Genomic DNA, 11,622 nt, shown 5'->3' with positions numbered 1-11,622 from the left:
CAGACATTTTCTTCTTCTTCTTCTAACTTCCCCTCCAGTGACAGAGGAGATAAATATTAGAGAAACAAAAGTCCAGAACGCTAAGGTTGCCACTCTCACTTCCTCTCCTCCCTTAACCCAGCACTGCTTTGAATACAGTCAGTGCTCTGGGGCACCGAGCAGGGAAGAGAAGACAGCACAGGGCCTCGGAGGCTGCCTTGACCGCCAGACACAGAGGGTCATGTTTCCAGAAGGCCACTTTTGGTCACAGAAAATGCCAGGATGATGCCTCGCACCCGCCTGGCTGCGGCTCTGATCCCAGCCATGGCCTTCCTCTTCTGCCTGAGGTCGGAGAGCTGGGACCCTTGTGTACAGGTATGTGGTTGGAGTCAGCTCGGCTTCCTGGAGCTTTGCCTTGCTTCTGAAAAACTGCTCTCTGCTCAGTTTCCCATGACGGGCCCCAGTTAGTTTTCATTTGCAAACAGACATCAAATTACCTTAAAAACTTAAGAAACCACAGGGACCAAATGATTCACGGCTATAGGACATTCACAAGCAGCCCATAGGGTCATGTCCCATTTAGGAGTTAAAGTGCTCCTAGGGACTTCAGGTCAGATAGACCTGCTTAAAATCACTCTTCTTTCACTTTTGGGCTTTGTGACCTTGCAGAAGTTATTAAACCTCTCTGAGACTAGTTTTCACATTGATAAAAGAATTATAGGCTTTAATAGAAAGTTGTAAGAAGCCTGTTTCCTGTCATTGCTTAACGCTGGTGGTTTGTACACTCTGTTTCAAGCTGTTGCTTTGCCCCTTTCAATCTCAGGAAGAAGATTTTTTTGGTCTCTTAATAGAAAGAACTTTCTAAGTGGACTTCAGACTTCTGAATCTAGTCATAGTTCTGTCCACAAAATGAAAAGAAAAGGAGTTGGGAAAGAAAAGGAGAGACAGAGATACAGAGAAAGACAGAGAAAGAGCAATGAAGAGAGAAGAAAAAGAGACAGGGAAAGATGCAAAATGTCAGCTAAGGCAATGCTTTCTTTCTTTTTTTTGTAAATAAATTTATTTATTTTATTGTTTTATTTTATTTATTTATTGTTTCTGGCTGCATTGGGTCTTTGTTGCTGTGCGCAGGTTTTTCTCTGGTTGCGGCGAGTGGGGGTTACTCTTTGTTGTGGTGCGCGTGCTTCTCATTGCAGTGGCTTCTCTTGTTGCGGAGCACGGGCTCTAGGCGTGCAGGCTTCAGTGGTTGTGGCTCGCGGGCTCTAGAGCACAGGCTCAGTAGTTGTGGCGCATGGGCTTAGTTGCTCCGTGGCATGCGGGATCTTCCCGGCCCAGGGATTGAAACCATGTCCCCTGCACTGAAAGGCGGTTTCTCAACCACTGCACCACCAGGGAAGCCCAATGCTTTCTTTCTTTGTGAAACACCAACCAGCTGGTTTGTAATCTCATTCATGAAGGATTTCCTTTGCATGGACTTCACAATTGCTTTGGAAAGTTAGTGGGTATAGATCCTCCAATCATGGTCACCCCAGGATAAAATTACAGCCACTCCTGGCTCCTCCCATTTCCCATGCCCCAAATGCTCTCAGTTTCTGAAACTTGTCCAACCCTGCCCATCACCTCAGTGCCACCCTAGGGCAGATCCTCAGTTCCCCTGGCCTTGACTCTTGGGCAGTGACTCATCTCCTGACCCCTTAGCCCCCTTCCTTTAATCTAATCTGCTCATTTTCGTCTGCTGTTTATTTGTCATCGTTGTTGTTTTTCCTGAGGTTCAGATCTAACAAATTACTGTCCTTAAAAACTTTTAATAACTTTCCATTGCTATTAGGACCTTTTCCTAACATGGGGCCTTTGCACTGGCTAGTTCCTCTAGCTAGAATGCTTTCCCCCTAGATCACTGCTGCTCAATGGGTCACATGATATTATTTAAATTTAAATGATACATTTAATAAACTAAATTTAACTAAATTTTTATTTAACCAAATTAACTTAATTTTAACTAACTGAATTTAAAACTATGTTTTAAACTATGTTCTAGTAGTTCAAAAAATAAAAACAAACAGGTGAATTTAACTTTAATAATATTTTTACTTAAGACAGTATATTCAAAATATTATTTCAAAAGGTAATATATACTAGACTATTAACAAGATAGTTTACATTATTTCTTTGGTACTAAGTCCTTGAGATTTGTACATATTTTACATTTATCATATTTAAACTATCCACATTTCTCATACTCAACAGCCGTGTGTGGTTAGTGGCTACCATATTGGACAGTGCAGCCCTAGATATTTTCATAGCTTAATCCCTCACTTCATTCAAATTTCTGCTTAAATGTCACCTCCTCTGGGAAGTCTTCCTTGATTGCCTCATATAGAGCTCCCCACTCCCTATATTTGACCCTAATCTCCTATGCTGCTTTATTTTTTTCTATCACATCATTGAGTATACATATATATACTATATATATAAAATACATATAGTGTTGTGAATATATATATATATATATATATATATATATATATATATATATATAGTTCACTGTTTGTCTTTCTGTTGAAATGGAATCTGTAAGAGGGCAAGGTCATTGCTGGTTTTATTTATCACTTTATTCCAGTGCCTAGCACATGTAGTTGTTCAATTTATATGTGTTAAGTGATTAAAAGTATTGCCACAGGACAAAGTATGAGGCCCTCCTGATCTGGCTCTGGCTTCCCCTCTGGCTTAGGTTTCACCACTCCTGCCACACACCAGCTAATCTGAGCTAGTTTTCTAGCCCTGTGTACTCACACTCTTCCCTCATTCTTCCTCTTTCCATATCCAAATCTCAACTTATCCTTCCAGACCCACCTGGAAATATTCTCTTTTTGGAAGCCTTCTACAATCTACAATCCCTGGATCCAGGATTGATCTCTATCTTTTCTGAACCAAAGGGAATACTTGCCAAGCCTGGTTTAAGACCCTTTTCAGGAATGAGTTGTGCTCCTATCATAACTCTTACTCTAGACTGTGAGCTCATTGAAGTATGGAGCCTTATCACATTGGTCTTTGTGCTGCCCACAGCACTTAGCAGAAAATGCCTTCAACTGGGATTTGAATAAACTTCCATGTAATCAGTTATCAATTCATTTGTTCAACAAATATTTATTGAGCATTAACCATTTTCCGGGCATCATTCTGAGTGCTGGAGACAGAGAGCTAGAGTCTCAAAGCTTACGATCTAGTGAGGGAAACAAACAGTACGTATGGAACAATCACATAGAAGGCATAATGTTAGATAGTGATGCCTCCTGTGAAGGAGGATAAAAGAGGGTAAGGGATGATGCCTGGCACCATCCTCTATTAGACGGTATGGGCTGTGAGGATTCTGTGAGGAATACCATTTCAGGAGACAAGTGAATAAAGCAAAGAGCTGCACTATGGCCTGTGAGATGTTACGCATGTTACTTCATCTCACTGAATTCTTCTTCTTAAAAAGGTTTATTTGAAGATTAAATTCAAACATGTAACATATAAGAAACAAGTCTGCATATAGTGGGGAATTAATAATAGCCAATAATAATACATGCTAACATTTATTGATCATTTACACTGTAATAGGCTTTGAGATAATCTCTTTAATACCTTATCTCATTAATTCTTTTAAAAGATTCTACTGGTTTTAAACTGAAAACCAAAATTAGCTGGCTTAAGCAAGGAATTTTGTTGAAGAATCAGAGAATTAGGAAATTAAATGGGAGTTTAGAGAACAAGGCTTACAAAGAATTTGGGAAAGTATGATAGAAATCAGCAGAGGAACCAAGACAGCATCAAGGCTTGACCTTATTCACTAGGTTCCACCACTGGAGTCTATGCACTTCAAAGATTTGTCCCCATTTCTATCTCATCTGCTCAAAGGTCACTGATCTAAGGGAAAGAATACAATTGGCAAAACTTGGGCTATGACTAAGGAAGGTCTGGACACCTGACTCGCAGTCTCCCTAAGCTTGTATACAACAAGAGGTGTATTTAGAAAAACAACAACAATGGGACTTCCCTGGTGGCACAGTGGTTGAGAATCTGCCTGCCAATGCAGGGGACACGGGTTAGATCCCTGGCTCGGGAAGATCCCACGTGCCATGGAGCAACTAAGCCCGCGAGCCACAACTACTGAGCCTGCGTGTCACAACTACTGAAGCCTGTGCACCTAGAGCCTGTTCTCTGCAACAAGAGAGGCCACCGCAATGAGAAGCCCGCGCACTACAACGAAGATCCAACACAGTCCTAAATAAATAAATAAACAAACAAATAAATAATTTTAAAAAAAGAACAACAACAACAAAATCCCTTGCTGCAAATCACAGGGAAGAGATAGGGTGAAACCCAGAGCTTTTGGACTCTAGAGCTTCAGCTCTTCACCACTTGACTCCATTGCTTCTCGCTAAATGCTGCCATTGTGATAGCAGAGGTTAAACATTGGGTAGGTGCTTTTCCCTTCCTAATCTAGAGTAAGACATTTTATAAGAATGAAGTGAGTGGATAAATGAATGGATGGGTGGATGGATGAAAGACGGCTGACTGGCCCCTGTGCTTGTCCCAGTGGCATCCCAGGCTCTGGCCTAGGAGAGGAGAGTTGCTGGGAGGTCTGGTAAGATGCATGCAGCAAGACACTGCATCTAATATCTGATCATTTCAGGTGGTTCCTAACATTAGTTACCAATGCATGGAGCTGAATCTCTACAAAATCCCTGACAACATCCCCACATCGACCAAGATACTGGACCTGAGCTTTAACCACCTGAGTCATTTAAACAGCCATAGCTTCTCCAACTTCCCAGAACTGCAGATATTGGATTTATCCAGGTAATGTATGAGTTTTACCATTGTACATGGAGAAATGTTCATTGTTTTATCATTTCATTCTTAAGTCAGAAACCCTGATTAATGAAGTCTCATTTTCATTCACCTATTTATTCATTCAACAGACATCTTACTTGCTATATAACTTTGGGCAAGCCACCTCCCTTCTCCAGGTCTCAGCTTTCTTATTTGTGAAATGAGCAGTTGGATGAGACCCTCTCTAAGGACAATTCTATCTTTGATTTTCTTTTAAGTTAGGGGAGTACATTGACTCAAACTCTTTCATCAGCAGATATTTATTGACTACTTGCTATATGTTGTTCACTCTGCTGGGAAACGAGAGTATGTTGATATATAACATACAACCCTAGCTGTTAAGGAGGGCATATTCACTTGAAAGAATTGATATGTTTAAATCCTGAGCATGGTGCTCAGCATAGTAGACATTCAACACGTGCTACGTGGTTCTGATTTTGGATTTTGAACCTGAGATAATAAGGATAGTAATATATAAGAGTAGGTGATAAGTTATTTGCAAACTAGAGGCAAGACATTGTGTTGTACAGAAAAGGGGCCTTCTATGCAGTGAATAATCAATATAGAGTTCATGAACTGCGTGGGATTCAAATAATGTCTAGAATATTGGAAGTGGGGTAGAGGATAAGGAATTAGAATTGGTTACAAGTAACCCAAAGAGAAAGATAACAAGATCAAAGGAAAACATCTGCTGTGAGAAAGAACAGTGACTATTGTTTTATTTTTCTGATACAGGGAAGTATATATATCATTCATTAGAACAGGTGAAGTTATTATCATCATTTTGGGGGGAATTGAATCCTAAAATCATTTTCATCATCAGGGACCTTATTTAGAAATGTAATAGATAATGGAATATAATCTCTATAAGGGTTTGTGAAAAATGGAGAAACATTTTATGTATGACATTTTATTATAGAAACTCTTAATAAAGGATAAGAGGATAGTAGATATTTCTGCAGAAGAGTGATCATCTTATGTTTTATACTCTAACTTGGATATTGATAGATTACAACAAAGGGGGGATCAAGCATTTTGAAGGCAGTGACATAGAGCCTTATGGAGGTCAGAAGACTTGAGCTGGGTCCTCCTCCAACATATACTGCCATGTGGCCTGAGGCATGTTACTTTGTGTGACTTGAGTCTCAGTTTTCATATCTGTGAAACATAAATGGTGAACCTTACCCCATAGGGTTAACTGTGATACTAAATGTTAACAAGCTATATATATTAAAAACCTTGTAGACTTTATAAGCATAAAATACTATTATAGCATTCCATTGGTTTATAAATTTCAGTTTTCTGAATAAGAATTTTGTCAAGAAATATACTGAATTGAGGTAGACAGACCAACGCTTTTTTTTAAACAAAAGTTTCTCATCAATGTCCCTTATAATTCACTTTCGACGCACCACATACCCAAGGAACTACCCACAGAGGCTTTAAATATGTGCTTGGAGAGAGGCTAGCTCCCCTTCCTGGTTAGCCAGGAGGAGATTCTGGATTAGGGCAAGGACAGATTACAGTGCAATAGATACTCTTGACTTTTCATGTTGCTTCACAGTGTTCTTCATATACAGTAACTCCACTTATCTTCTAAGGACGCTTTGTGATAGACCAGGCAGCCTTTTTTTCCTATGGAAATCTATTGATACATTTTTTTTTCTTTTTGTAGATGAGGAAATTGAGGCTTGGAGAGTTTAAGGGATTCATATACATGCACATGCCTTGTTGACAGCAGACCAGAGATTCATGTTCACATCTCCTGCTTCCAAGTTAAATATTCTCTTCATCTTAATACTCTGATTAATATTAAGTGATAAGCCCTATATGGAGAACTTCTCATGAACATTAAGGATATCTGTGACATTTTGGTGTAATTTTTTATACCTTTGAAATTGACATTCACTAGTCATGTATCATGCCTAACAACTAACAACTATCTGTCTCATTTGTACCAATCAGATATATAATCACAATTATGTGTGTCAGGAAATGGCTAAAGTTGATCCAAGGTTCAGTCTTCACGTGCCCCAATCATTGATCTTTGACTGATTTCCCTCTGTTGGATGGGCTGCCTTTGCTTAGCATGTGTGCCTAGTGTGATAAAAAGAGATTGTCATGGGGGTCAGTATGATAGTACCAAATTTGTGGGGTTTCTTCTTTGCTTCATCTGTCTTGCTTGATATTTTTGCCTATGCATCATAATATGGCATGTCATATCTGTGTGAAGACCTAGATGACTGTGTTCATATTTCATTTTGTTTTTTTATCCAGCAGAAATATTATGTAATCTGTATCTCTTTTCCTTGTAGATGTGAAATTCAGATGATTGAAGATGATGCATATCAGGGCCTAAACCACCTCTCCACCTTGATATTGACAGGAAACCCTATACAGAGTTTAGCCCTGGGAGCCTTTTCTGGGCTATCAAGTTTACAGAAGCTGGTAGCTGTGGAGGCAAACCTAGCATCTCTAGAGGACTTCCCCATTGGGCATCTCAAAACCTTGAAGGAGCTTAATGTGGCTCACAATCTTATCCATTCCTTCAAGTTTCCTGAATATTTTTCTAACCTGTCCAACCTGGAGCACTTGGATCTTTCTAATAACAAAATCCAAAATATTTATCACGAAGACTTGAAGGTTCTACATCAAATGCCCCTACTCAACCTCTCTTTAGATTTGTCCCTGAACCCTTTAGACTTTATTGAACCAGGCACCTTTAAAGAAATTAAGCTCAATGAACTGACTTTGCGAAGTAATTTTAATAGTACACATGTAATGAAAATTTGTATTCAAGGTCTGGCTGGTTTAAAAATCAATCGGTTGGTTTTGGGAGAATTTAAAAATGAAAGGATCTTGGAAAGTTTTGACAGATCTGTCCTGGAGGGACTGTGCAATTTGACCTTTGAACAGTTTCGGATAGCATACTTCAGTGAATTCCCAAGGGATGATACAGGCTTATTTAATTGTTTGGTAAATGTTTCTGTGATTTCTCTGTTGAGTCTGGTTTTAGACAGTCTAGAAGCCCCTCCTAACGATTGCAGATGGCAACACTTAGAATTGATTAACTGTAAGTTTAAACAATTTCCCACATTGAAGCTCAATTCTCTCAAAAAGTTTGTTTTCATAGACAACAAAGGTATGAGCACTTTTACTGAATTTGAGCTACCAAACCTTCAGTTTCTAGATCTCAAAAGAAATCACTTGAGTTTCAAGGGTTGCTGTTCTTGCACTAATTTTGGGACAACCAAACTGAAGCATTTAGATCTGAGCTTCAATGATGTCATTACTATGAATTCAAATTTCTTGGGCTTAGAGCAACTAGAACATCTGGATTTTCAGCATTCCAATCTGAAACAGGCCAATGATTTTTCAGTATTCCTATCACTCAGAAATCTCCGTTACCTTGATATTTCTTATACCAACACCCGAGTTGTCTTCCATGGCATCTTTGATGGCTTGGTCAGCCTCCAAACCTTGAAAATGGCAGGCAATTCTTTTCAGAACAACTTGCTTCCTGATATCTTCACAGAACTGACTAACTTAATCATCCTGGACCTCTCTAAGTGTCAACTGGAACAGGTATCCCAGATGGCATTTCACTCCCTCCCTAGACTTCAGGTGCTAAATATGAGTCACAACAAACTCCTGTCATTGGATACACTTCCTTATAAACCACTCCACTCCCTCCAGGTTCTGGATTGCAGTTTCAACCGTATCATGGAGTCCAAGGAGCAAGAACTACAGCATTTGCCAAGGAGCCTTGCTTTGTTAAATCTTACTCAGAATGACTTTGCTTGTGTTTGTGAACACCAGAGTTTCCTGCAGTGGGTCAAGGACCAGAGGCAGCTCTTGGTGGAAGCTGAGCAAATGATGTGTACACAACCTTTAGATATGCAGGGCATGCCCGTGCTTAGTTTCAGGAATGCCACTTGTCAGATGAACAAGATGATCATTAGTGTGTCGGTTCTCACCATCCTCTTGGTATCTGTGGCAGGAGTCCTGGTCTATAAGTTCTATTTCCACCTAATGCTTCTTGCTGGCTGCAAAAAGTATGGTGGAGGTGAAAGCACCTATGATGCTTTTGTAATCTACTCAAGCCAGGACGAAGACTGGGTGAGGAATGAATTGGTAAAGAACTTGGAGGAGGGGGTGCCCCCCTTTCAGCTCTGCCTTCACTACAGAGACTTTATTCCTGGGGTAGCCATTGCCGCCAACATCATCCAGGAAGGTTTCCACAAAAGCCGAAAGGTTATTGTCGTGGTGTCCCAGCACTTCATCCAGAGCCGATGGTGTATCTTTGAGTATGAGATTGCCCAGACCTGGCAGTTTCTTAGTAGCCGTGCTGGCATCATCTTCATAGTCCTACAGAAGTTGGAGAAGTCCCTGCTGCGGCAGCAGGTAGAGCTGTATCGCCTTCTAAACAGGAATACCTACCTGGAGTGGGAGGACAGTGTCCTGGGGCGGCATATCTTCTGGAGACGACTCAGAAAAGCCTTGCTGGATGGTAAACCATGGAGGCCAGAAGGAACAGCAGATGCAGACAGCAGACAGCAGGAAGCAATGGCCTCCACTTGAGGAAGAAAATCTCCTGATGTGCTCCTTGCCCAGCTGGACACAGTGATTGTTCAGTTAACAAGTATTAAATGCTGCAACGTACCAAGCATTGTGCTAAAGGCTGGTGATTTAGTGGTGCACAAGATATACAGGACTGCTAATTTCATGGAGTTTACAATGTAGAGGGCATAAACACTGTACTAAAGTACAGAACTTCCAGGTGGATGTTTCAACCAACTCAGCTAAGGAGACCAGGACAGGGAAAGTCAACTCAACTCTTACCCGTCAAATTGGATTAGAACTAAGAGATTGGGCCTCAGTGAGATTAGAAAAGGGCAGACTTCTTCTCTTTCGTCTTTTGAGTAGAAACCATCTCATGTTATATGTGTTAGCCATGTTAAAACAAAGCGGTTTTGGTAGTTTCAACTGATCTAGGTCTTGGCTCACTTTTCCCTTTTCTTTTGAATATAATTTAAATTCTATTTGTGACTCAAAAGGCTCCAGATTCAGATCCACCCCCTACGTTAAGTCAATTCACAAATATCCTGGTTACCCCTTAGCATGTTCTATTTATTAACTACTAGTCCCTGATATTTTTTTGTCTTTACAAATCCAGTTCTCATTTTTCGTGTCTTCTGTATAAACCCATATCATAAATAAGGCTGTTAGAGACATGCTGGAAAGATCCATATTTTTAGCCACTAACTTTTGAGCAAATATGTAAAATATACTCTGTCACTTTGTCACTTGATGCCATTCTGAAGTTATTACCTACCAAGTTATGACTGTCATGAAAGAAGCATTAAAATAATTTGGTTGAAAGTGGCACTTATTGTAATAGAGGGAAACAAGTCCAGCTTCCTGGTCTCATCATGAGCAATTCAGGCTAGAGGCAGGGCAGGAGGTGGGATGACCTCAGGAGGTCAGCTCTTCTTGATGACCCCAGAAACATGTGGGCTGATACAGCTGGGGTGACTGCATGATGGGAGTTGCAGCAAAGGTTTCTTCTGCAGCAAATGAGTATTGTTTGATGGTCCACTGAATCTTTCAGGGGATTTTGAAATGGTTCGAGGTGGGGAGCACACATTGCTGTTTCCTGTTGGATGTCACTCCATGATCACATTTAGGAAAGAGTAGATATTTTCATTGAGAAAGTAATGTCCTTGAGGTTACTGTGGGTCATGTTAAGGAAATTCTTTGAAAAGCACATGCAGCCAGCTTTCCCAGAATGGTGCAGGCAAAGAAAGGGCAATGAGGACACTTGGAAAATACAGTTGTCAAAAACTGGAAATATGGCCACATTTAGGAGTGTGTTTGTGACTGAGTGTTCCAGAGTGTATTTTGGTTGGAGCATGGTTGGAGTTGCTGAACATGCCTGGGTGTGTTTATAGGTCTTATGTACTAGTGAAAGTGGATGTATGTATTTGTGCACACGCCTCTATGTGCTCCTGTTGCTTTTCGTGTGATCATGTCTGCATGGAAGAAAGTGTGATTATATTGCAAGGGAAATATTTGCATTTGACACAGATGTCTCCAGATGTTTGAGTTAGGTCCTCACTCTAGTGTTGGTATGTGATTCCTTATATACAAATGTCTGTGTTATATTCTGAGTATGCTTGAAGGCATGCATTTTTGTGTGTGTCCAGGCTATATGTGAGTCTGTTTCTTTTCATATTTAAGTATGCATTCTTCATCTGTGTGTTAGTTCAAGCAAATATACAAGACTCCAAGGAGGAAAATCAAAACAGGACTGGAATATTTCCTGTATCCAAGGCTGTTACTGGCCTTCTTCCTATCAGTCCCCTCTCCCAGCTGGGAATTCTGAAAATTGCAGGTGAGGTGGACAAGAAAGGAAAGAAATGATATGACAGAAACATAAGGGGAAGGAAAAGGAAAGTTAGGCCTAGGACAGGTTCTTTGCAGCCATTTAAATTCTCTGGATTAAACAGAGATGAAGGGTGGAATAGAAAAAAAAAAAGAAAAATTAATAATAATGCCTTAAATTTGTGTACTACCCTACAACTTAGAACACATTCACACAATTATAACCACATTTGAATCTCTTATGATCCAGGGGGATAGCAGATTAAGAAGTCATTTCACCATTTTACTGGTGTAAAATCTGAAGTTCCAGGAAGTAAATTTATTAGGCCACAGAGTACAGTGGCAGAGCCTGAACTTGGCTTCCAGCCTACACTGGGCAGC

The 11,622-nt window shown here is 40.3% G+C and overlaps 1 protein-coding gene across 1 annotated transcript; it reads left to right on the top strand.

Annotated features, from left to right (window-relative positions):
• Positions 1–261: 261 nt before the first annotated feature.
• TLR4 (toll like receptor 4) lies at positions 262–9,438 on the top strand (the record flags this gene model as incomplete). The annotated part of the gene is made up of 3 exons (XM_079706624.1): positions 262–354; positions 4,658–4,824; positions 7,173–9,438. The coding sequence occupies 3 exons, from the start codon at positions 262–264 to the stop codon at positions 9,436–9,438; spliced, it is 2,526 nt and encodes an 841-aa protein (XP_079562750.1).
• Positions 9,439–11,622: the final 2,184 nt, after the last annotated feature.

Source organism: Hyperoodon ampullatus (genome assembly GCF_949752795.1).
Source record: "Hyperoodon ampullatus genome assembly, chromosome: 6".
NCBI lineage: Eukaryota > Metazoa > Chordata > Mammalia > Artiodactyla > Ziphiidae > Hyperoodon > Hyperoodon ampullatus.
The sequence above is the reverse complement of the archived record's forward strand: the minus strand, read 5'-3'. Positions and strand labels throughout refer to the sequence as shown.